Here is a 26438-nt window from a genome sequence, read left to right as displayed (position 1 = left end):
CCGGATACTCATGTCAAAAACCTGTATCATGATTTTTAATGTTAATTAACCAACCCCGGCCCAGACAATCCTAAATTTTGTTATATTCTTTATGTTGCTCAGATAACACTCATAGTAATGTAATAGAAAGAAGTTGTCTGAATAATAGATTGTCACTAAACAAATAAACCGGTTAGATTATTTCAAAACCGATGATGAATTTAAACTATTCACTCATTGTATTGTAGTTGTAACTTAACAAATTTATTTTGAATTTTTAACATAGCATTTAATTTATTAAAGAAGGTGCATTTATAAAATTAATTTCTCCCATATTGAAAAAAATTTATTCATTTTTAAATATTTTGTATTGAATGAAATACAAAAGTTGTCTCTTGGCTCGAGATTGAATAAGATGATTTCAGAACAATGTATGATTCAGAATGCTGGAGAGAACTAATCTTGCTCCGGAAATGATCTCCGAGGAAGAACTGAAACTTGAACCATTCATACATCAGGTTGGTCCTAAGACCATAACTGTTTTGAGGGATAAATAGTTCAATCTTATAATTTCTCTAACTGGGTTTTAAAGTTGAATGTGAACGTGATAGCTATATCTTGTGCTCATCATGTATGAAGTTGACAGAATATGACAGACAGCAATTGGTAGACGTATACGATATACGGTAAACGGTATACGGCTGACGGTTGACGATTTACGATGAACGATTGACTGTAGAGAATCATAAACTTCAGAAAATAGCCGAGAACTGTAGACTGTAGAATGCATCAGACGAAAAACTATTGAAAATGGTTTATAGCAGACAACCACTGATTGTAGAAAAGGAAAACAAAAGCAGTTAATTGTAGAAAACAAAGACGGGTTTAGATATTATGATATTTTGCAGGTTGGAGGGCACAGTCCTTTGTTTTGTCTGGATCCTGTAACAGTATGTAAACCCTTCGAGCAGAGAGAGTTCAACTTCTACTCTACTCTACCTCAAAACCTTCTACCCTTCACACCAACTTTCAAGGGTTCTATGATAGTAAGTTCTCTCTGCAACATCAAACATCAATCAAACAGCTAAGAAGCTCTTAAATATTGAAAACATCTATTTAACCGATTTTATTAAAAACGGATATAAAATAATCGTAGTTCACTACGTAATGTTACGTATAAGCATACTATTACATTTTTGACTTTAACTTTAAGAGACAGAACGCGTAATTTATCTTCCATTTATAGAGTGGCATAACCTATTTACAACGATACCCTATAAACCTTGGTTTCGTAGATATTCTATTAATATAGAGCGGGAAATTAAGGACCAAGAAACCGCGCAAGTGTACGATAGCACAGAGTGTACAGTGTACACTGTAACCTCGAGTCTCCCGCCACTCAATCTTTAGCTATACAAATAAGGGTATCTACCTCATCGTTGTCCAGACAACGGTTTAAAGGGTACCTTTGTGAATCTGAAATGTCTCTCTTTAATTGCAAGGCCACTTAAAAATTACGCTTACAGTCCCATTAAGAAAACGTTGCTATAAGACAAACAAAAAAGAAATTTGACATTCTTCAGAAGAACTTGGTGTAGCAAGAAGCATATTTTTGACACTAACATACTATTTCAAATTGTGGAAAAGTTTTCAATGTCGACGTTATTAAAAGAATTTAATATTCCAGGTTGAGATTAGTGAGGATGAGGAAGGATATATAACTCTGAAAGGATATCCTCCGAACTCCTACCGGAGAAGATGCTCCAGACCCTACTCGGAAACTAAACCAAAGATGAGGTTGAAACGATGCTTGAGTATAGAGATTGAGACGGAGAACCCTAGTGATCAATATTTCGAGGATGAGCAGGTTAAGGGAGAGAAGAACTATAATCCCTGGGCCCTCAAGTGTCATAGGGACAATCTCAAGAGAATAGGAATAAATCTAAACAAGGTATTTATTTAGGTTTATTTACATTCTGATTTAAGGAAGGATTCGGAAGTTCTGTGCGTTTTTAACCTCGTTGAAATTATTTTTATAAAGTATCAAATCGTGATTCAAAATAAGAGAACGCTAACATTTGATAATTTTCCTGCAATTTTATCCTTTTTTTGGCAAAAAGTCACTTTAAACAAGGCTGTTGAGTTTCCACGAATAACAATATGAAACCTAATTTGATATCATATTGATTTAAGTTTTAAATAGAATGTTTTTTAATGTTGTTTTAAATCTCAACTTGTTCCATCAAATATCCTTCCACAATCCACTTGATCGGATATATCTATTTTTTGGTTATATTTGACTTCTTTTTAGAACGAATTGTGTTCTCCTTCTCTTCCTCTAACTAGAACAGGTTTCACTGCTCCTACCCAACAAGAATTTATCCTTCTAGAAAACCTGACTTATAAATACAAGTATCCATGTGTACTAGGTGAGTATTCAGTATTCAGATGTAACCGGAGATTTCCATTCTTCCATTCCATAACTTAGGTTTATTTAATGATAGTTTACTCTATATTAGTTGTTGATTCTTTGCTTAGAATCAACGAAAATAATCGTTTTTTTACTTTAAATTATTAAAATTTAATTCTCGTTTGTAGGTCTTAGCTTAACATTTTTAAACTTTCATTTTTTAACATATCTCGATGTTACTCAATATTTATTATAATTTTGACTTTCCCTAGAAGATAATCGAACTCCTTTTTTTAGATTTGAAGATTGGAACCCGACAGTATGGAGACGAAGCATCTGACCGGAAGAAGGAATCTAAAAACGCCAAGGTGGCTGGAACCACAAGGAAGCTATTCTCAATTTTGGGAATTCTAGGAATCATGTTTTCATTTTGGGATTCATGTTGGGTTCATTATAGGAATTTGCCAGGTTTTATGCATCGATTCATGTTGGGATTCATTATAGGAATTTGTCAGGTTTTATGCGTTGATTTAATTACGGGATTATGGTGGATTTTATGTCAGGATTAATTTCAGGCAGTCACGTCAGGATTCATATCGGGATTTATGTCAGGATTCATGTTAGGATTCATGGCAGAATTCAATTTCCGGAATTATGTTAGGATTCATGTCAGGATTCATGCCAGGATTCATGCCAGGATTCATATCAGGATTCATGTCAGAATTCATGTCAGGATTCATGTCAGGATTCATGTCAGGATTCATGTCAGGATTCATGTCAGCATTTATGTCAGCATTTATGTCAGCATTTAAGGCGGATTCATGTCAGAATTCATGATATGATGCATTTCGGGATAAATTTTGGTTTTCAAGAAAATGTTTAAGAATAGAAACTGTTCAGTGGGGCCCTTGGTCTTAGATTGGGAGGGATGCAGGTTAATTTTAAACCAATAACTAAATTTTTTATTAACAAAATTTAAAAAGAAAAAGGGGATGGTGGAGTTGGTGAGATCATTAGATGGTCAAACACTGGATGTGTTGCAACTACTGTATTCCCTGGGTTCCTAGCTTTCGTTTGATATGCATAAAGCCATAGTTAAAACATTTTCATTTTTGGAGGTCATTAGAGGTCAGTAGAACGTCAAACACTGGATTCGTTGCTGCAACTGTATTCCTGGGATTCCAAGCTTTCGTTTATATGCATAGAGCCATAGTTTAAACATTTTCATTTTCGGAGGTCATTTAGGTCATTAGAGGTCGTAAGAGGTCATTAGAAGGTCAAACACTGAATCTGTTGCTGCTACTGGATTCCCTGGGTTCTTAGCTTTCGTTTGATATGCATTAAGCCATAGTTGAAATATTTTCTATTTGTGGAGGTCATTAGAGGTCATTAAAGTTCAATTTGATTTTGTTTTAGGAATTTCGAACCCTAATTAGGCGTGCATCCAAAAAATTGGAAGATTTGAACCAAAAATGAAGGCAAGGCCCCCCCCCCCCACATCAAATGTGCCAACTCCACCATCCCCTCTAACGAAAAATTAGAACGACTTTATGTGTCATTCGTTTCAAATAGCATTTAATGATGTTTTCAAGGTCTTATGTATTTAAAAAAAAGCGCCTGATGTTGTAGATCTTTAATGATTTTAACCTATAAAACCTGCTAGATATCAGAGGTTTACATGATCCAATTGCAAAAAAATAGGGATAACAAATTTTGTTTTAGTTTAGTAATGTGATAAATTGTAATCTTTTTCTCTCTTAAATCCACAGATATTAAAATTAAAACATCTTACAAAGTAATTCTGATTTAATTTTTAAGGTTTATCAAGCGAACCTTGGTCGATTCCTCTGTCGTACCAAGAACTATGGAAGAGGCTTAACTGTCGATGGACTCAAGATGTCATTAAGGAAATTTCATGGAGTACTTGTGAAAATTTTACTCTTTTAAAGGGACTATATTTCAAGTGACCCTCTTGAAAAGATGGGAATGCCTGCTTTACAACAGTACCTTCAAAGGCTTTGCCTGATAAAGTATAAATTAGATATCCAGGTTTTTTTTCTTTTAACTGTTAGTTTTCATTTGCGGTTTCTCTGGAACAGGGACTTTTGATCAGATTAAGGTTTCAAGGTTAACGTTGTAAATTGGGCATTGCCATATTTGAATGGAGACTCACAAGAAATTACGCTTTCAGCCAGGCCCTTTCCTACAAAAAAAAATTATTTTTCAAATAAGTCTACCTTATTTAAATTAAAAAGCTTTTCATAGAAACCTTGTATTTCACACCCCCCCCCCCCCATATATTATCTAGCGCATTACTTGGTTTGCATTTCGTAGATTTTCCATAAAACTGGTTTTAGGCAGTTCTTTTGTAACGGTCTAGTCATGCGGATGGATGTTATTCAAACTCTTATTAGGTAAAAAATATCTGGTCTTAAATATTTTCAGTATTTGGGGGGGGGGGGGGAACAAGTAAGGAAAATTAGAAACATTACGATAAATTTAAATGATCGTCTTCCCTTCTTGTATTTTTTCCTTAGTTCGCCTTTTCTTCTAGGAAACTTAGTGAATTGAAAGAAGTTTTGGAGAGATTAGAAACCTTCAGGTTCTACACAAGCTCTATTCTAGTCACTTACGATGGGAGCATTAATCAGACAGGTTCCCATGTCAGGTAGATATAATACAGACAGGTTCAAATGTCAGGTAGAAATAACACAGGCAGGTTGCCTTGTCAGATAGATATAATGCAGACAGGTTTCCATGTCAGGTAGATAGAATACAGACAGGTTCAAATGTCAGGTAGAAATAACACATGACAGGTTTCCATGTCAGGTAGATATTATACAGACAGTTTCTTATGTCCGGTAGATATAATACAGACAGGTTTCCTTGTCAGTAAGATAAAATATAGACAGGTTCCCATGTCAGGTAGATATAATACAGACAGGTTTTTATGTCCGGCAGATATAATGCAGACAGGTTCCCTTGTCAGGTAGATATAATGCAGACAGGTTTCCTTGTCAAGTATATGTAATACAGACAGGTTCGTGTCAGGTAGATATAATACAGACAGGTGTCCATGTCAGATAGATATAATACAGACAGGTTTCCATGTCAGGTAGATATAATGCAGACAGGTTCCCATGTCAGTAAGATAAAATATAGACAGTTTCCCATGTCAGGTTGATATATTATAGACATTTTCCCATGTCAGAGATTATTATTATAAAGTTAATTCAATGAAACACGTATCAAAAGATCACTAAATCACTATATTACTAAATCAATAGATCACTAAATCAATAGATCACTAAATCAATAGATCACTAAATCAATAGATTACTAAATCAAATTAGATCATTAAAACACCAGATCACTAAATCCTTAGAATGTTGATTGTAATACGAATTAAATATTTAGTTGTTGTTCTGTACTGTTGTTGTTCTGTACTGTTGTAATTTTCAATGTTATTTAATATTGTAGATGTTGTGAGGATGTTGAACCACAAACTAGGAATAGTCTGAGTACTGGCAGTCTTCTCCAGCTCTCAGGTATACCTTACAGTTCATAATTTTACATTGTACTTTGTAAAATATGGACTAAGCAAATAGCATAGGGACAAAAGGGAGATGTGCCGTCGGAGGCAGGAAGGAATTAGATTTTTAATGAAAATTAACCCCCTCTCTAGACCTTGAGTTTCGCTACTCATTTTTGAATCCTGAACCTTGTTTTATTCTTAGTAAATTAAATATAACCAGGTAGATGTGGAGCCGGTCTGACCGGAAACCCTGCTGGTAAATCAATGTCCTATGACGATCTCAGTCTGTGTTATCATTACTCGACCATCAGACCCTCCTCAGGGCTAGGGTAGGCCAAATATATTATCTTTGATTTTATCTAAGGGTTATAATGCAAGGAAAGTTAATTGCAGTTGCGTATACACCGCGTACAAATTGAAACCAGTTCTCTCTGGGTGGAATTTGTAAACAAGAATAGATGCATCAGTGTTCGTTTAGTATCCGAGGAGGTTAAAAGCATGGAATTTTGAAAATTTGATAATTCACATAATAGTTTCCAATAACCAGAATATTTCATTGATTTTTATTTGGAAGATGGATCTCATGTCAGGCTGTGACATCCGTCTTGTGTTTACATTACCGCCCAGAGACAGTACACCGCAGTACAAAAGATGCGTACACCTCTGAAATAACTTTCCTTGCATTATATCCTTGTGGTTACCTAACCCACAAAGAATGCCACTTTAATTAAAATCTAAAGGTATGTTTATTGTTCAGTATAAAGTCTTAAATTTATTGTGATGTGGTAAGTAAAAAAGACGTGTAAAGCTTTGGGGAGCCAATGTAAGCAATAAGAATCAACAAATCTCGCACAGCCGTTTCAATGTGGTTAACACTGTAATCTATTTAATAAAATAAGTTTTATAAAATTTTAGTTTGAATGATGACAGAAAAGATTAAATCGGCGTTACTTTATCAGGTCGAGGAAGAAATCTCTGTCTTTTGATAATGTCTCTAGCTTGAGTAGTTCTCCTGAGGGCAGATGGGGAGGCGGAGGCTGGAGCGGCGGACGATGGGTTGGCGGAAGTCAACCTATTAACATCAATCTTAGTAACCACGTGGATGTCAAGCTAATAGACTTTGCTCATTCAACCCACCGAGGTCTCAGGGATTCTACTGTACACGAGGTAGATAAATTAATATAGGGGTAAATAATAAAAATTGAAAAACCACTCCTTCAAAAAATAAATTTCATTCAATATTACTCTTAATTAATTTAAATTTTTTGCTTGGAAAGAATGGATCCATCCACTTTTAATTTGTCCTACAACTTAAAAGTGTAAAAAGTGTAACCAATTAAAACATAAATCCATGATTGAACAAGATAACTTTATTCTTAAAATTTTAAGAAAGTTCTTCCATTTTTTTAAATTTTACAAAAATAATAGAATGCAATAAAAAGTTTGCGCTCAGACTGATTAAATTTAAACGTTAATAAAATATCTTTTATACAAATAGAATTTTTTTAGAATGACAGGTAATTGCAACTTTTTAAAACTTCACAAAATCAAGCCCTTTTCATATAAAGGGGTTAATTGATGAGTATATTGCTTTATTTACAACAGTTGATTAGTTTCTTTTATAATCGTCATCTGCCATTATTAATAAAAATGCTCCTTTTAAAACAATATGTTTTAGGGCCCTGATAAGGGGTTTCTGTTTGGGTTAGAGAACTTCATCAAAACCCTTGAAGAACTCCAGGGAAAAGCTTTGTTCTCAGTTACGGTGTAATGCTCGTCTCTGTCCTCGACTTAATCATCTTATTCTATCCTACACCTGTACCGGGACCACTTTATTCTATCCTAAACCTGAACCTGGACCACTTTATTCTATCCTGAACCTGAACCTAGACTACTTCATCCTATCGTGGACCTGGAACTGAATCAGTTTATTCTAATCTGAACCTGAACCTGAACCACTTTATTCTATCCTAAATCTGAACCTGGACCACTTTATTCTATATTGAACCTGATCCTGGACCACTCTATTCTATCCTGAACCTGGATCCCTTTATTTTATCCTGAACCTGAACCTGGACCACTCTATTCTATCCTGAACCTGGATCCCTTTATTCTATCCTGAACCTGAACCTGGACCACTCTATTCTATCCTGAACCTGGATCCCTTTATTCTATCCTGAACCTGAACCTGGACCACTCTATTCTATCTGGCTTTGATTTTAGACCACCTTGTTCTATCTGGACTGTGGTTTCTAATTTTCCATCTTCCATTTAGTAAATATTATTTTGTTACATAAACCCGGTTATTTCACTACAGTGTACTATGTATACTTGCAGTGTTAAATTTACTTATGTACATGAATCTTTATTGTTATAACAATCTGTTTATTTGCAACTCAAACAAAGTTTAGAAGCAAATTTCAAAAATGAATTAATATCATAAAAAGAACAATTAAATTGTTAGCATTGGATAAAATTAAGATTCCATTGTAACCTAAACTAAGTGCAATCTAATTCTTATTTTTCATTTGCTGGCATTGACATGTAAAGAAATCAATCAATGTGTTTAATTTATTTTCTTCTGCCTCGTAGTTTTTGTTTCCCTCGTATTACATTCACCAAAGTTATGTATACTAAACTTAAAACGTACCCCTTTAGTTAAATTTACAATAATAATATTTTCAGATAAAATGAATTCTCTAGGAATGTTTGCGACAAATAGAAAATGTTAAAATGTTTAAAAAAATTAAATTCATCATTGTAATTGTATGTAAGGGTGATTCTCGAATGGGGTTTTAAATTATTTTTTTGGGTGCATAGGTTTTACTGGGAGGGGTGGAGGGGGAGGCAAGCCGCCCCCTAGTAGCCTCCATCCCGCAATTTTACTCACAAACATAGAGTTGCGGCAACGCGCTCACCCGTAGCGCTTCCTAGCCGCACTACTATATATTTTCTGCTAAAATTGAATATTTTGTACATGCCATTGCCTGCTTACGTTGATCTGTATTAAAAACGTTTTTGAAGGAAGAGAGAAATTCAATTTTTAACAAAAAAAAAAAGTTTGGGGGCAAATCCGGTTAAAAACAACCAAAACCTATCTATCTATCTGATTTTGATAATTTAAAACCGAATCGCACGCAAAACTGCGTTATTTTTAGTAAAGATGGATTTTCTCCTCACCTTCAAAAACATGTTTAGATCAGTTCTTTACTGCCCCAGTGAGCGAGAATGTTTACATTTATTACCAAAAAAATATGATCAATATGTTTAGGTTATAATAGATGCATTATGATGTCTTTAAATTTTGAACTAATGCTACATTTCTCTAATAAGCATTTAACAGCTAAGACATTTTGACGGAGGCTATAGAGGTGCGGCAAGAAAGCACTACTGAGTACGGGTGAGCGCGTTGCCGAAACTCTGCGAGTAAATTGCGGGATGGAGGCTTTACGTTTGCGGAAGGCCTCCCACCCCCTCCCTCCTATGGATGATGTGGCACAATAGGAGCATTTTGTGAAAATTTTAGGTTGATCGGAGCATTGCTTCAGGTGGAAGTTGTTTACGGTTTTTCGGCCAAATCTTGATATTTGATGATGGTGAATTACCTCCGATCCCAAAATTTTATCGCAATTTTTAGAACCAAATGCAATGTGTACAAAATTTGGGGTCGCTTTGTGTCGAATTGCTCCCCTTTCCTTAACAAAAAATCAAGATTTTTCCTGAAACTACTTCAACCACGTTTTTGCATTTCAATACTTAGGGTTGACATCACCCAGAGAACCTATGCACCTTTCTTTTCATTTTATTACTTACACTTCTTCGTGTGTCACACGATTGTATATTATTTTGTTATATGTTGTTGTGCAGTGAGAAGGTTTAGTGTGCAGGCTGAGGAACGAAGATTGGTTAAACCCTCCCAGCTCCCAGTTTACGATGAAGAAGAGGAACCCAAGTAAGAATTTTTTTTCGATTATTTCAAATTACAAATGGTTTTTTTGTCTTCAAAGCAAATTTTACTAAAAAAATTAAATGGCTTTAAAAAGCTACCATTTTTTGATTCTAATGATTTTTTATTATTTATTTAGGTTTGTGTTGGTATCCTCTGAACCTGGAGTTCTTGAGCAGAATATAAAGGTGGCGCGGGAATCCCTGAATCTCGTAACAGATCAGGTTTCTGAGGTTAGTTCTAGGAACATATATATTCTATGGATACGTTTTTATGTTGATGTGGATCCAGAATCTGGATTAATCCCGAAACATCTCGGATCTGGATTCAGATTCCGGATCCAGATGAGAACTCAAACCAAAAATAAATTTTTAAAGATACCCTTTTTTTCTTTTCCATAGTGATGAGACATAGTTTGTTTCGTTATTGAAAACTGTTGACGTTTTTTTTTTTACTTTTAAGAGGTGCCACTAATTTTTACAAATTTTAAAATTGTTAATTCTAAACATTTGCTTTTCTAACACGGCAAGTTTTGTCTCTGAGAGAAAATATATGCAAATTTTGAAATGTTGGAAGTTCTTAGTATTGGTGTGCGGCCTTTTAAAAATACAAAAACCTGGAAAAATAACCAAAAACGAACCAAGCTCTGAAATGAATCTAGCCTGATTTGTTACATCCTGTAGTTAAGAACTACAGGCCTATATCCTGTAAAGGCTTATCCCAACTTTTTTTCTTTGTGAATTTGGCGAAATCAATTTCCTTCGGAGAGGAGTTTATTCATTATTTATTATTTTTATTATACACAAAATACGCTTAACAAATTGAATGGGCCTATTCTTTTTTATTAATATTATTAGTATTTTAACCAGGTTTAGTTTTATTTTTGAGGTTTAGATTTTTTTTTGTTAAAAAGAAGTTGAGAAAATGAAAAATAAGTTGAGAAAATGATAATCAAAGTCCCTTTTTTAATTTAGGTCGGAGCTCAAATAAATCATGTCATAGAAACTGGAAAAGCACACAGCCAAGGTAACCACATTTATCCAGTTAATATTTGGTATCATGTTAAGCTAACAATTCCCTTTCATTCAATCACCGACAAAGGGTCAAACGACCCAGGGTCAAACGACACAGGGTCATGGGGGGGGCGGGGCTCCGATGTTTTTATTTATATTTCGCTTTTCATGCAGCTTACTTGGATGAGGAATCAATTAGAGGCAAGTTAAAGTTAACATTAAGTTAAATTTTTATTTTACTCACTAGATAAGATTATTTTATATACCAGGTGCTTACAATCAGCTTCTTGATGAAGAAAACCTTCCTGCTCGTATTGGAGTTATAGCTGGAGGTGGTCTCTTGGGTCTTCTGGTCGGTTCCCTCAGGTAAAGGCCGGGGGGTGTATACTGGTCACTTGTCAAATCAAACATTTTAACAATTGGTTGTCAATAACCTTATTGGAAATGAATAACTATCAATGCACACCTACTTAAAAACGTCATAAGCAAAAACGGGATATAAATTATAAACTTAAAAATTCTATCGATCTGTTACACTCTTCACTATCTATTAGATTACTTGAATATTTATGAATCTTCCTCAGCTACAGGGTTACCCACAAAGGATAAGACTTTAATGATGGTTTAAAACTCATTAAATAGTACGATCTAAAGGTTGACTTTTGTTCTCAATCAAGTTTTAATGATCTGGCATAGTTGGGAACATGTGTGAAACTCCAGGGTACCATAAACAAAGTAAATAAATTCCGTACAGTCGTCTCTGAAGTCTCATCTTTTGTGGGTAACCCTGTATGATTCGTTAACATTTTTCACAAGCTTTTTCTGGTAATGAAATTACTGACTGCCACAATCCTCTTTTTTATTCAAGGGGTCGTATGTTTAAGCGTCTCCTCTACACCACTTTCGGAGCAGGGGCTGGAGCTGCTGTATGCTATCCAGAGGAAGCGAAGGAAATCTCCGCGGACGCTTACGCAGAGATCAGGAAGAAGGCGATGATTGCATACAACTTCGTCAATGGCGGTAAAATTACTAAAATAGTTTTTAATTGAATTTGAGTAGATCGGAACAGGTTTCCTGAAAATAAATGTTTTTAGTTGAACCATCGAATGAGAATGCAGAGGCTAACTTGATTGCTAGTTCTATCTCACGGTTTTCAAGAATCGTATTTCGCTATGTAACTGAAATGCGGGAAAAAATTATACCAACTGCTAGTTCCGGCTTGAACAGTTCAAGCATGGAGGTGGGTCTATCAGCTGTACATTTTTGCTTTATTACTAAGTATCTTCGCTTTAAGGATTAAAATTGAAATCTTAATTATGGTAAGATGTATTGTTCTCTTTCATATCCGTATGCATGTTCATGTGCATGAGCGCAAACTTTCCAGTCATTTAACAAACATTTATAATCTTCTTGAAGAGAAGTTTTCTCTTTTTTTTGGATATGTTGAATATTGAATATCGAAAACCAAACAAAATGGATTTACCTTTCACTTTAAGTTTTATTTGGACTCTTTCTTTCTTTCAGCTTAAGCAATATTTCTTAACTGAAATGTTTTCATAACTTCTTTATCCTAATTTCTGATCTGATTAACAATTTACATTATTTTTAACAGAAAACAGTTTTGAAATGTTTTATTTAAAGTTTTTGAAAACGAACCTAAACGATAAACGGCACCAACTATTCTCCATATATTTGCCACCCTTGATCCAACAATTAGTTTGCCTGTCTTTCAGTTCTGTTTTCTTCTTTGCATGTTGAAACGATTTACCCTTAGTTTTACAATATATCTCTCTTGTTTAGGCGGAGAAGAGTAGAAAAGATCATATTATATTCGAGGAACAAAACCAATCATCAAAAAATAATTCTAATATTTCTTCATAAGTATAATTTATTCATTTCTTGGAATCACCACACTAAAGTGAGAACCAATGTGAGTTCTGTAAATATGCCAATTTAAAATTTAAAAGATATTTACCTGAAAAAAGAAGCGGTTTAACCAGCCGTACCTAGTTTATGAATGACTTTTCGGTCATTCATAAATTTTGACCTTTGTCTAAATTCATTACACTTAACTTTTAATCTATACCCTTATCAGTCATCATTTAACATATTCAGAGAGCTTTCTATTTAAAGTTTTTCTCACAATTTATGTTTTTAATAACTTTAAACATGATGGGGAAGGATTTTTCTTCCATCATTTAGGTTCCATTTTACACTTGATTGGGGTCAATTTACTTATACAAATTTGATGTTTATTGTTGGAATCTAGGGAGGACAGGATACTAGTAGTGTTGTAGTAGCTGGGGATCCAGGTACAGAATATAAACATTCCAACCAGGGTGACTTTTTAAAAAAATATTCCCCCTCCTCTCAACATCATATTTAAACCCAATATTTGTGGCTCCTTTCTTCGGGGGGGNATTTTTATCGCTGAATTGAGAATATGAAAGATAACGAGAGGTAAATTATTCAAATTTTGGTTTAAATAACTATTTTTAAAAAGGAATACCCTTGATTTTAAAGTGATAACCAGAATACGACAGAGAATAGAAAGACGACATTAAAGCAATACTGAAGTGCATTCGATGTTGATATAAAGAAAATAGCTTTTCCAGTAAAATATTAAATAACTTGAAGTAAAATGCGTCTGTTTACACTTCACAGTTGCTGTGTCTCATGCTCATTTAAATATTTAAAGTTGAGTTTTTAAGTCAACATTCTATTCATGAGTTTTCAGGTAATTGCTGCAAGTTTTTCTTTTTGTGATGGATAATAAAAATAAATTGTTTCAGGCCAGAGTAAGGAGGAAGACAAAGACCTTTACACCACTAGAAAATAGTTATATCAAATAAATAGTAAAATTTCGATATTTTTCCTCCATATTTTAGTCTTATGTTTTAATAATTATGTTACTCGTAATGTTGATTAATTTTGTGCTGCGTTTGCAGAAGATAGTTAAAGTTCACGGTTTGAGTAAAAATATAAAAAATTTTGATTTTTTTAATCTGTAACATTTGCTTACAGGCACGTTGTTCTGGATCTGATTTCATGTATAATATTTAAACTCGAAATGCTTCCAGGCCTATTAATTTGGATTTAAAAGCTATGATTAAAATTATGAATCAACTTTTAATTAAATTTTGTTAAATTTTTCTCATGTATAGGCTGTTTTTACTCTCAGAAAAATTAGAATTAACATTTACCCTTAAAAAGGGATTCAAAGATTAAGGATAACCATTAAATCCTGCGGGGGGTTTAAATTTGATTTTAGTGTTTGAGAGTAAATCACATACCTTTGTAAAGAACTTGGACGGGACCGAATTCGATTAATTTGATTCACCAATTTAATTCCTTCTATAAGCGGTGGTTTAAATTTGAACCGGCATTAGGTAGTTCAGCATTGTAGCTCAAATTCATTAAATTTGGTCTCTGCCTAAATAAGCTTCTAGTTTTGTGGGATTCAATGCCAATTTTTGCGGTACCAGCACAAACGTCGGACAGTACAAACGTCGGACGCACAAACGTTGGACCAGTACAAACGTCGGACCAGTACAAACGTCGGACTAGTACAAACGTCGGACCAGTACAAACGTCGGACGGGTACATTTATAAGAAAAAACGTCGGACTTGGTAGATTTTGAATGGACCATTGTATTAAACAATTTCAAACTATGAATTCTACAAGATCATACAGTTTAATCCCTATATGTCCGACGTTTGTACTGTCCGACGTTTGTAAGTCTTATGTTTGTACCGTCCGACGTTTGTGGGTCCGACGTTTGTACTGGTACCATTTTTGCATGTCAGAAACCAATTTTTTATATAAATAAATAAATATTCATACTTAAACGACCAATAATTAATTATTTAGTTCAAACTTTAAGGTTTTTGGACTTTTAAAGTCCTCATAAAATTGGGTTAAGTATATTCCTGAACTATTTTCTGTAAAAGTTTCCTTTCATCCAACTATGCAGTAGTAAAGATGAACTATATTTAAACAGAAATTATGATTTCTAAGGAGTTAAATAAATTGAAACTTTTTATATTACAATATTATTGGGATATAAGAAATGAAAATTGTTGCAAATATACCTAACCAGACCTACCATTTTTAACTATTTTACCATAAGAAACTCGGTCAGCCGAATTTATTATGAAGGGTTTTGAGTTTTACATATTTTGAAACTCCTCATGATATCACTTAGCTATAAGGTCCAAGATATTATATAACTCTTATATCAGAAGAGCGATGAAAATAATTCACATAGACATGAAGGGATCCGTTGAAAACATAATATTCGAGCAGTTTTCAAGAAAAAAAAAAGAGTTCTTAACAGTGCTTAGGATCCATTTAATTTTTAAGTAGATCCGCCTCAAAAAAAATATATATGCATGATCTGGATTAAGAACATCATGAACATTTCCTTTAGATTCACAGATTTTTTGAACAAATTAAAACTTTTATTTTTCTTTTTGGCTAATGTGTATGCTGAAACAATTGAGATTTGTGTTTTCAGCGCATTTTTTGTTTGTTTAATAGGCTTTGGTTGATCCAGGGACCAAAAATGTTTTGGACTCTAAATACACTGATTTGCAATGCTTCGCTCGGTTTTACGGAATTAGTAAAAGAGCTTCCATTGCAACGTCTGTTCCCAACCAACTCCACCTACACACCTAACCAAACCTATTTTAAGATCTATTACGATTTTAGGTCTGAAAACTTTAACTAGGATTAGTATTGATACTTTATGGATCATAGATCCTGGAACATGGTTTCATCACGTTTATGGATCAAAATGATAACTTGGATTAGCATTGATCCTTAGGGATCCTGGAACAATGGAACCTGGTTTCAATGTTAATGGATCATGATGGGAACCCGGAACTGTGGAAGAGTATTCTCCAAGCTTATAAAAGCATTCTGATCAAGGTATATCGTCTAACACTACAATTTTCAAAACAAAATAGCGTTATATAAATTCTCTTTCTGTTAAAATATTTCATATTCGAATAAACACCTGTGTTTAGGATCCAAGGTTTGAAGAAAATGAATTAAAACGTGTTTTCGGTAAGTTCGCTCTAGGTTGGATGAGTTGGTATCCATAAGGAATAAGCTTCCTTTAAAGAACGTATAGTTCTGGCAATAAAATCCACTTTCTGGATTTGATAAATACTCAAAATAAGCCTCAGGCGGCATGGGAGAATTATTGCAAACCAGGACTTTAAAAAATTGAATTTCCAGAGCTGGAGGAACTTGAGAAACTGTAGCATTGGTAGAGAACACTGGTTTGAGCCTGTCTATGGATATATTCTGTGCTTCCGCTTCCTAACTGCCGAGGACGTCCTCGGCAAGCTCCTCTGGATTTGTCTCCGCCCCATGCAGCTCTGCCTTGGGTCAGGTTCAGTTCTCCGCCTCACCCTCCGCCTACTATGCAGAGGCTGTGAAGAAAACAGTGAGCCAGGTGCAATTTCAGCTGACAGGACGACGGAAATAGGACGTGTTTCACGAACTAGGGGTCACCAATAAGGCTAGACGTCAATCAAAAGTACTAACTCATTTATTAAGAGAAATATATATCAATAAACACTTGGGACTGGATGCAGTATCACATATTATAATATCCGGTTACGTTGAAGCTAGGTTAGGGCCAGACAAAGGTCGTCTTTAGCTCCGCCACAGTATTTTCAAAAAACCTTTACAGTGTTTAGATTTGTTCATTCGCCTACTTGAGTTCAACATCTACAACAAAACGAATAACATGCATAGAAAAAACAAAAAAAATAGAAAAATCATTCTCATCCAACCCAGTAGTGAAAATGAATACAAGTTCACTAATTATCAAGCATTTTATTGCTAATTGAAGTGCACACATGCACAAAGGTTATAAAACGTAATTTTATTTCTAGCGCTCCATGTTTATTTTCGAAACTGAGGAGCAATAAAGAAAGCTTCAAGAATATTGTACACTATATGGGGCAATTAACAGAGGTCAATGTAGTCTTATTTCTAAGAAATAAAGAATTTAATGTTAAAATTTTCATATCTGATTACAAATTGAGGTGGTGCAGAAATTACCAATTGAGGAGCGCGCATGAAGTAATGTTTGGGGGGTGGTGATTACTAATTGAGGACTTTTGCACTCCCCCCCCCCCTCACTGTACCCATAAAGGATGAGACTTCATGGACAATTGTACATAATTTGTTCAATTTGTTTTCTTGCATTTAAGGTTCCTTGTAGGCCAAAACTGACTTATTTCTGTGTTTTTCATTTAGTAAACTATAAAAATACTCAATTGAATGCAGAAGTAAAAAATCAAGCTTCAAATCGTCATTTTTTCAGACTTTTGGGTCGTCTTTAAAGTCTCAGCCTTTGAGGGTAAACCCTGTATATTGTTACGACCAACTTAAGATGACATGACGTCTTTCTATATGAAATTAGACTTAATAATATCAAAGTTTTATCAATATAGAAATATTTAAAAATTCCCTTTAAACAGAAACTGGTATTCCCAATAACAAAGCAGGCACTTAACCTCAAACTCAGAAGTCTACTTGGATTTTAATCTGTATAAACAGCTGTTAAAAGAAATGCGTGGCACACGGTACTGCAAGACTAAACTGAATTCCAATGGAAAACTGCCCCACGCTCAAATATCAATTACATGCCGCGTAGATTATTCTCGCTACTCTTAAACGCGTGCACTGTCGGAACTCAGCTCGTGATTGTATCAAAATGAAACATGCCTGAAATTAGTGTTCTCAGGGAGAATTCTACTAAAATCATGGAACCTGTGGAATCTAATAAATCTATGAACGATCTAATTTCGAACAATGAAGAGAGTGTGCTTGAAATTGCAAGTGTTGAGAGTTTAGCAGCCACTCTCTCTGATGAGTAAGTTGTTGATTTTTAATAAAATAAAAAATAGCTGGCCTTTAAGTTACAAATCCCGATTTCTACTAAAAATTATCTATACTTTTACAAGAAAATTTATGTCTTCAACACGTATGATTTTAATTTTCATTGTATCAACATCATAATTTTCATCTGCCATTGCTGATTCTTAAGGATCTTTAAATTATTATTAATATTGACATTTTATTTAAATTCCAATAAAAGAAGCGCGTATATTCAGGAGAGGCTATGAAGGCTTTCCCCCCTGGAAAGATAAATTGAAGCCCCACCCTGGACAAATTTCTGAATACACCCATGAATGTAATTTATATGTTCTTTTAAAATCTTATCAAGGCAAGATCAGAATCCATTTATATAATTTTCGTTAAAAGATTGGAAGAGTGCATTTTAATATTATAATATACATATATTTTCACAAGAATCTAATTAAAATGGTCTATTATATTATTAATTCAATGTTTTGGATAGCAGCCATCTCCACTAAGAAGAGAAAGAATAAATGGGTTTTTTAGGAAGGAAATGGGATGTCAGTTCATTCCCTGAAAAAAAACATTAAAAAAATAACATAAGTAAATGTGCATTTAATTCTAAGATTGTAATATTGGGGGAAACACTAAAAAGATACTTCTCTCAAATCAGGGGTTTAGACAAGTGGGGGGGGGGGGGTTATCAGATATAATTACCCTCTAACACCCCCCCCCCCTAATTTCTTGGGGATATTATTCTTCATAGAATCTTGGGGAAAACTATCTTAATTATCATTAATTGGTAAAATCAAATCTCAACTAAAGAAAACATTTACAAACTTTTGGCACTTTGAACATCAATAATTTTTTTAACTGAAATCAAAACAAAACTGAAACAATAAATTCATCGGAAACCCCGACCCAAGCTGCCACCCCAAACCCTTATAATATTATCCCCGTTGATTTTTTTAACAGGATAATATATTTTAAAAAAGAGGGGGGAAATACTAGAATATGTACTCGGTTGTTTGATTTTTGTCACTTCTTTATTTAAAAATTTCTTATCAAATTTTAGGCCCAGTATCAAGCAGGAACCTGAAAGGTCGCTTGACTGTATATACTGTAACTACAGGTAAACCGTAAAATAAAATGTCACCGATTACGTTTTTACTTTAGTTAGGTCAGGTTGCACACTAGAATATGATACAAAAATTTATTATCCCCCCTTAGTATAACACATAATTCTTCAATTTTTGTTTGGTACTTTGAAGAAATATTATGAGAAATATAAGAAATATTTTCCCCTTAGTATAACACATAATACTTCAATTTTTGTTTGGTACTTTGAAGAAATATTATGAGAAATATAAGAAATATTTTCCCCTTTTCAGTTTCTTTTAACTCACGCATTTTTCAAGCATTTTTTACATTCTTTTCAAACAAGATCTGAATGTAAGAAAGATCTTTTTGGCTGTAGGAACATACAAAATCTTCGGATCTTCATATAAAGGAAATATGGAATTTAAATCATAGACTAAAGACCAAAAAAATGGGGGATTAAATATTCTTCTTGTTCTGAGATTTTGTCTTCGCAGCAGATGAAAATGCACGTGTGTATTAATTAATGTATTATCTTTATGGTTGTCCAATGTTCATGCAAAGAGAAACAACTATGTTAAAATAAGTTTGCTCAACATTTTCATATTTAGATGCCAGACTACAAATTCCATGGAACAGCATCTGGAGGAAAATCACATTTGTAACGTTTGTCACCAAATTTTTGAGGAGAAGTACGAACTCATAAAACATATTCAAGGCCATATAAACTTGACTAAACGAAAGGTAACATTTTTTTAACTCTTGGTCACGTTTTTTACCAGAGTCGACATGGGCGTATACACAGGGGGAGGGGGAGGGGGGGTAGTGCCCCGCCTAGGGTTTCCAGCGAAATGGAAAAGTTGTCTCGCGAAAATTTAGGATTTTTCTTAAACGATGCGAAATTTTGCATAATTAAATTTTTTCCCACGATATTCCGCATCGTTTTCGCTTCTGAACTAGAATTTAGATATCCTACTTTCAGCATTTCAAAACGGAAAAACATATAAGTAAGGCTTAGACTTGGAAACGATTAAAAGTACCTACGTTTTTTAAATGTTTTTTTTCAACATTTTTTGTTTGTTTATAAAAATTCTAATTCATATGTCATACATGTAGTTTGAACTTTGAACCTTTATAATTTTCCATTTTATAGCTTTAACAGTTTATACCGAGGTTATCAGTTTAAACATGTCATATACTATTTTTACATTCATTATTAAAAATGTTTTTTTTCTAAAGGGGATGGTGGAGATTCCATGTTTCATGTAGGGGGTGGGGACCCTGCCTTCATTTTTGGTTCAAATCTTGCAATTTTTTGGCTGCACGCCTAATTAGTGATCGAAATTACTAAAATAAAATAAAATTGAATTTTAATTGAATTTTTTTAGACCTTCTGATGACCTAAATGACCTCCAAAAATGAAAATGTTTTAACTATGGCTTTATGCATATCAAACGAAAACTAGGAACCCAGGGAATACAGTAGCAGCAATGAATCCAGTGTTTGACGTTCTAATGACCTATAATGTCATAAAATGACCCCAAAATGAAAATGTTTGTACAATGGCTATATTTCAATTTGGAGGTCATTTAGGTCATTAGAGGTCGTAAGAGGTAATTAGGAGGTCAAACACTAAATGTGTTGCTGCTACTGTATTCCCTGGGTTCCTAGCTTTCTTTTGATATGCATAAAGCCATAGTTAAAAAATTCTCATTTTTGGAGGTCATTTAGGTCATTAGAGGTCATTAGAAGGTCAAACACTGGATTCGTTGCTGCTACTTTATTCCTGCTACTGTATTCCTGGGGTTCCTAACTTTTAATTGATATGCCTAAAGCCATAGTTAAAACATTTTCATTTTAAACATGCCAACTCCACCATCCCCTTTTCTGAAGAATAGATAAAGTTGTGATTGCAAGTTAATTAGACTATGTGCAGTGCTTTTAATAAAATACATTGGGCACTGGGTACACATTTACCTACGCCAACCCCTCTTCCTCAAAATAAATTTTTTTTCTCACGAGACAAAAATAATGCTGAAGTAGATATTTTATCTGGAAAATTAAATGAACTGGTAAAAATATAAAAAAGATAAATTGGCTCGTCTGTCTTTTTTTCATTGTGTATTTTAACTTCTTGTTCGATGTAAATTTATTTTGAGAAATATTCTGAAATTTTAAATCAGAGTTTATTTTGATGTGATTATTTCTAGTAAATTTTATTTAGATTTCTCTTGTTTCCTGTCCATACTGTTTGGAGAAATTCAAAACCAACAAGTCCCTGTTCCGGCATATTGGCTTGAACCATCATATAGAAAAAAATATTGCAATTCCTAACAAATCCATGCCGAGTAATATAATTCCTTTGAAGGATATTCTTCAAATTTGTAAGAATCAACCCAAGCCAGCTGCTGGATGGAGTAAACTTGATGATACCCCAATATATACTTTCCGTCCCAGTCCAACTGAAACCAGGAAGATGAAAACCTTCTGCTTGGATGAAGACCCGGAGATTTCTCGGTACTTTTATCTGGGGAAAGGTCGCCGCGCTTCTCTTATGAAGTTGTCAACAACCCAAGCTAGAGAAATTAAAATTATGAAAATGAAGATCTTGAAAAAGCCTACTGGAATTATCAAACCCCAATCTGTGATACACCCTAAACCTAATCGTGATAATCATAAGTTAGGCACAAAGATTTGGAATGACCAGATAGATGAAAAGCGCGGAATTAAGGCTCTAGGAAGGGTGATGAACTCAGAGATGCTGAAGAAGCCGGAGAGTGTTCCAGACCTCTCTGCTGGTTTAGAAAATCTACTGAAAAGAATAGAGGAGCTGGAGGAACAAACTAGATCAGCTCTAGTTTGCTCTCCCAATGTTTTTAGCACTAAACCTGAGGAAAAGACAACTGCTCCGAGTTCAAAAAACGTTCTGTTGAAGAAAATCCCCTCCTTGATTTCGTTAAGCTCGCAGTCTTCTGTCGAGAATGTTATAAAAATGGGAGAGGAAAACAAATCCGAAGATGATTTCCCAACCATTACTTTACAATCTGTTCCAGCCAGTCCTAAACTCTCTGCAGAGGAAACATTGAAGCAAAATTTTGATATTCCTGTCACAAAGCCAAACAAAAATACAATTCTAGAGAACTCCGAGATTTGTGATCCTGTTGCAGAACTAGCAAATGATGTCTCAGATTTGAAACATGAACATGACTCTTCTGAAATCAAGACTACTGCCTCTGCTTTAGAATCAAAATCGAAATTACCTAGTGACATCGATACCATTGACCCTATAGCCTCGGAGCCTACAAATTCGTTGAAGCGTCGTAGAAAACCACTGAAACCTGTTCAAAGAATTATTTATGACAAAAATCATGAGTACGAGAGCTTAACACAAACTCAGACAACCGGAATTACGAAACCAATAGAAATTAATCATTCTGAGGACAACAAATCAGATCATCTCACACCAAAAAGTATAGAAGGTCCAGTCAAAAAATCCACAAAGAAAAGTCTTAAGGCTGACGATGATAACTTGAGCTCTAAAGAAATCCCTGAAATTGACATTATTCCAAAGAAGAAAGGGAGATCAAAACGTAAGCTTGAAGACAATTCACCCAAATCCGAAGTTCGGGTTCAAGCTCCAAAGAAAATCAAGTTAGAAAAAAAGAAATTGTTTGTGGACATGAAACTTGCTCGTATTGCTGACGCAAACCCATACACGAAAAAGGTTCAATCCTTCAGAAAGAGTAAAATCACACAGGTAGAGGATGATGGCCTGATGGACCTGGAGAATGAGATCAATGAAAACCAGGAGAAGTCACTGCTTGAACCATACTGCAACGTTTGTCAAATCCTGCTTGAACGCAGCTCATACAATGAAAAAGTGTCTGCTGCCGCGGTAAAGAGAATTCCCGATCAATCTGTGGTTTGGGTTCCTCAGTCTGATGATTCAAAATTAAACGAGGATAAACTTTTGTCCAGTTTTCCTGCAAGTAAACTAATCGTCTGCTCCAGTTGTAAGGTGTGCGTCCACGAAGCGTGTTATAAAGCCCAATATGAAGATGATCTATGGCTGTGTGATCGGTGCATTTATATTGCTGATGAGAGAAATAAGCCTGTGTCGTGTTTCCTGTGTTCCGAGTCGAGAGGAGCGCTTAAGAAAGATTGCTGTGATCAGTTTTATCATGTTCGCTGTGCCGTTCTCATTCCTGAGATAGCCAAGGAATCTCCTGTTGATCTAAGGTTTGTTCCCAGGAAGAGGTGGAACGTGACATGTTTAATCTGCAATGAGGTTGGAAAAGAACCAGCAGTTCATTGTATGGCGAGCAAAGAGTGCATGCTTTCCTTCCATCTGTCCTGTGCGTACAAGCACGGAGTTGATTGTGCTCTGGGTCCTGAGCAGAATGTAATTTTACGCTGTTCTTTCTGCATTGAGAAATTTCAGTTAAAGGAGGATGGGAATAAAGTTGCAAAGTTTCCGCCCCAGGTATGTTAATCCATTTTTCAAAGATAAAAATTAAAATTGTTAAAAGCTGAATCTTCGGGCATAGTTAAGTGATATTGTGCTATTTTGGACACCAGGAGGATTTTAATTATACATAACCATTTTTGGTTTCACAGACTCTAATCCGGAAAGTGTATTTTTTGTTTCTGTCGTCTTCACATAAATCCAAGGAAATTTTATACTCGTATGTTTTCCCTTTAACGGACGTTTTCTGTTCAGGACTTGTTTGTTGGTGATGAGGTGAATATTCTGAACTATCCTGGATTTAAGACTGGGGTTATCGTACAGGTAGATGAGGAAGTTCTTTATTCTGTCGCCTTTGATGATGGATCCTTCTGCGATTCATTGGAACCCAAGGACGTGACGTTTATTGATGAAGTTGATCTGGAAAAATTAAGATTGAATGCCCCGGTTCGGGTTATGTGGGAAGGAGAGCTTTGCTCTGGAATATACAAGGAGAAGAACTCGATCTACTGGTACATGGTTAAACCTAAGAGGTCCAAGAAAACATTGGAGCTGAGTAGGACAGAGATAAATAAGAAAAAGAAACTGTAGGCATTGTATTTCATTTTCATACTTGAATTATTTAGTTACTTTTGCTCTAAAATGTACCTTTGATATTGATAATTGGTTATTAAACCTCAAGTTTTTCTTGAAAATTATGGGTTTACTGTTTTTATGAATAAAACATTTAAAAATCGCTTTTTTACACTAGACATTTTTACGGTTGACATTTTTAATTATCTTTATTATACAGATTAAAGGTCAGGTGTGTCACTTATCTATTTTATTTTCTTCTGCCAGCTGGGTAAATATTTTCCTGGAAAATAATTACTTTCTAGATTTTAAATGTTAAGGGAGAAAGTAAAGATTTTTCATAATGAAAATTAAATAAGTAAGCCCCGCAAGTTAAAGCACTTTATATAATTTTTTCAATATAATTAGTAAATTTTCTTTTCAAATAAAATCGTTAATAGTATTTTGTCTGAAAAAAAATAATTACGTTGGTTTTTTCGACCAATTTGACCAGCAAACCATCCCTAGTTACACTTTGGATGTTACGTAGGACTTTGTTCTCTGAACCTTTGTAAAGTAGAATTCTTCAATCTTCCCTGCAGGCCGCAGGGGTGTATATTTTTTCNTTTAAATACATCTATATATAAATTTGGCTTGTCCCCCCCCCCCTCCTGATCATCAAAAATCGTAAATTGTACAACACCCTGGTTTCTTTTGTCCAATTGTCTCTCCCCCTCCCCCAGGATCATTACAAATCGTAAATTGTACACCCGAGCTTCCCTATAAATACTTAATTTCTATTGATAACATTTTGTCTCTATTAGTAACATTTTGTCAACTAATTCTAGAATCAAATGTGGTGTAAATCACGTGCTTTCAGAAATTTGTTATATAAAGTTATTGTACTGTAGATGTATTTTCTCTGAAAAATTGAAGTTCAAAATTATTCCGTTGTCTTTGAAAACCAGAAAAGTTTCACAGTTAGAAGTTTCTGAGGTCTGTCGGGAGGCTCGCAACTCACAAACCAGAGGTCAAAGTGAACATAAGTTTTTTATTTAATTTTTCTCTGACATAACCCCCAGACGCAATGAGCCTCTGCTATGCAGACACGAGCCTCCAAGATCTGCTAGGCAGACCAAGCCTCCGCTATGCAGAAAACAAGCCTCTGCTATACAGAATAGTTTCCTTGAAATAGTGGCATAAAAAGTTTATCAAAGATCAGAAGTATTGATCATTTATTTTAAGTAGTAGATCAAGATATTAAAAAATTTGACATTGACAAATAATCTGAATAAAAAAAAAATTCGGAAAAAGGTATTGCTTAAATTAAAGATTAAAACAAAATAAACTGATTTTAATTCAGAAATAAAGTTCCAAATAGCCTCCTTACTGCTCCGTAGAAATGCTTTATTGAAAAACATAAATCTTATTAACAACTTTGAGTTTATATAAGTTGCAAATTATGACAATCAAAAAACAACATTAATCTTAAGTAACATTCTTGTGCCACTATCTTGAAAAAAATGAAAAAATTCCATTTAACATGTAAAAAACCAAGAGTTATAAGGAAGCTATGCTGTATAGCGGAGGCTCAGTCTGCCTAGCAAATATGAGAGGCTCATGTCTGCCCAACGGAGGCTCATGGCGTCCGCCCTTCCCTCCCTCACCTGGGCTGCTGACTTCCAGTTGAAAAAAAAATGACTTGCGTTCTTTTTCGGACCAGGACTAGGTCTAGGATTGAATAGCACAATGAAAATGATGTTAACATTTTACTATCCTTTTATTTCATTAGTTTAGGTTTAAATCTATACATTTGAACGAATACATAATCTTTTATTAAGAGAAACTTATGACAAATTTATTAATTTCATTATTTTTAAATATTTTTTCTAATTTTTTTTCTTCTCTTTTTCTTTCAAAGAAGGAAACAGAGCTAAAGATATTTTTTATATAAATTTAATTTAATTTATTTTAACAATGAAGCATGATTCAGCTACCAAATACAATTTAATTTTCTATTAACATAAACAATTGTTGATTTATCTTAACATTTCAAAGTAAAATGATATTTAACAAATAATAATTATATCTAATATCTAAAAATTTTCAATTTTCTGTCAATTTAGCAGAACCATAACAACCTGCGAACATGCTTATGCCATGTTTTTTAGTATCATTAATGAAAAAATAAGCCTTGTTTTAAAGCCTTTTAAAACCACCATCTTGTAAGAGAATGTAAAGAATTAGGATAATGTAGAGAACAATGAATTTTGAGAGAAACTATTTTAATATGGATTCCTCCCCCCCCCTATACAAAAAAAATCGAAATCTTAACAAAGTTAATGTAAAATATTTGTAAAAGTTAGACTTGAAAAAATATATTTTTTAATCTCCCATCCCCAGGATTTATAAGAGTGTAGGAAATTTTAGGTAATCTAATCCTTTAATATAAATCTTTTAAATTAGAATTAACCCTTTGATAGATCCCCAATTCTGTTCATGAACTATGCTAAAATCTTGAGATGAAAATACTCAGAAAGATAAAGAAAAATAACGTGTA

At 34.1% G+C, this 26438-nt stretch overlaps 3 protein-coding genes across 3 annotated transcripts; all 3 read left to right on the top strand.

Moving 5' to 3' along the window:
* Positions 1–408: 408 nt before the first annotated feature.
* Positions 409–8610, top strand: LOC111698902 (inositol hexakisphosphate kinase 1). The gene is made up of 13 exons (XM_023469374.1): positions 409–497; positions 888–1025; positions 1667–1930; positions 2291–2408; positions 2687–2774; positions 3290–3323; positions 4208–4296; positions 4747–4803; positions 4944–5057; positions 5870–5937; positions 6145–6253; positions 6884–7091; positions 7603–8610. Exons 1-13 carry the CDS (start codon positions 423–425, stop codon positions 7693–7695), a joined length of 1455 nt encoding a protein of 484 aa, XP_023325142.1. The 5' UTR covers positions 409–422; the 3' UTR covers positions 7696–8610.
* LOC111698904 (MICOS complex subunit MIC27) lies at positions 8549–13750 on the top strand. Its single transcript, XM_023469376.1, has 10 exons — positions 8549–8627; positions 9792–9876; positions 10010–10103; positions 10845–10896; positions 11153–11249; positions 11752–11903; positions 11978–12123; positions 12684–12719; positions 13153–13195; positions 13676–13750. The coding sequence occupies exons 1-10, from the start codon at positions 8615–8617 to the stop codon at positions 13720–13722; spliced, it is 765 nt and encodes a 254-aa protein (XP_023325144.1). The 5' UTR covers positions 8549–8614; the 3' UTR covers positions 13723–13750.
* A 3758-nt stretch (positions 13751–17508) lies between these two features.
* On the top strand, positions 17509–24069 carry LOC111698901 (lysine-specific demethylase 4C). The gene is made up of 5 exons (XM_023469373.1): positions 17509–17776; positions 18839–18895; positions 19473–19605; positions 21086–23344; positions 23582–24069. Exons 1-5 carry the CDS (start codon positions 17625–17627, stop codon positions 23915–23917), a joined length of 2937 nt encoding a protein of 978 aa, XP_023325141.1. The 5' UTR covers positions 17509–17624; the 3' UTR covers positions 23918–24069.
* Positions 24070–26438: the final 2369 nt, after the last annotated feature.

This window comes from Eurytemora carolleeae, unplaced genomic scaffold (assembly GCF_000591075.1).
Source record: "Eurytemora carolleeae unplaced genomic scaffold, Eaff_2.0 scaffold41, whole genome shotgun sequence".
Lineage (NCBI taxonomy): Eukaryota > Metazoa > Arthropoda > Copepoda > Calanoida > Temoridae > Eurytemora > Eurytemora carolleeae.
The sequence above is the reverse complement of the archived record's forward strand: the minus strand, read 5'-3'. Positions and strand labels throughout refer to the sequence as shown.

Coding starts and splice junctions, on each gene's coding strand:
- LOC111698902 (XM_023469374.1), top strand. CDS start 423: ATGCTGGAGAGAACTAATCTTGCTCCGGAAATGATCTCCGAGGAAGAA. Junction 3,324..4,207: donor TTAGATTGGGAGGGATGCAG/GTTAATTTTAAA, acceptor TTAATTTTTAAG/GTTTATCAAGCGAACCTTGG. Junction 7,092..7,602: donor GGGATTCTACTGTACACGAG/GTAGATAAATTA, acceptor AATATGTTTTAG/GGCCCTGATAAGGGGTTTCT.
- LOC111698904 (XM_023469376.1), top strand. Junction 12,720..13,152: donor AAGATCATATTATATTCGAG/GAACAAAACCAA, acceptor GTTGGAATCTAG/GGAGGACAGGATACTAGTAG. Junction 13,196..13,675: donor TGTAGTAGCTGGGGATCCAG/GTACAGAATATA, acceptor AAATTGTTTCAG/GCCAGAGTAAGGAGGAAGAC.
- LOC111698901 (XM_023469373.1), top strand. CDS start 17,625: ATGCCTGAAATTAGTGTTCTCAGGGAGAATTCTACTAAAATCATGGAA. Junction 17,777..18,838: donor GCAGCCACTCTCTCTGATGA/GTAAGTTGTTGA, acceptor ATCAAATTTTAG/GCCCAGTATCAAGCAGGAAC. Junction 18,896..19,472: donor TGTATATACTGTAACTACAG/GTAAACCGTAAA, acceptor TTTCATATTTAG/ATGCCAGACTACAAATTCCA.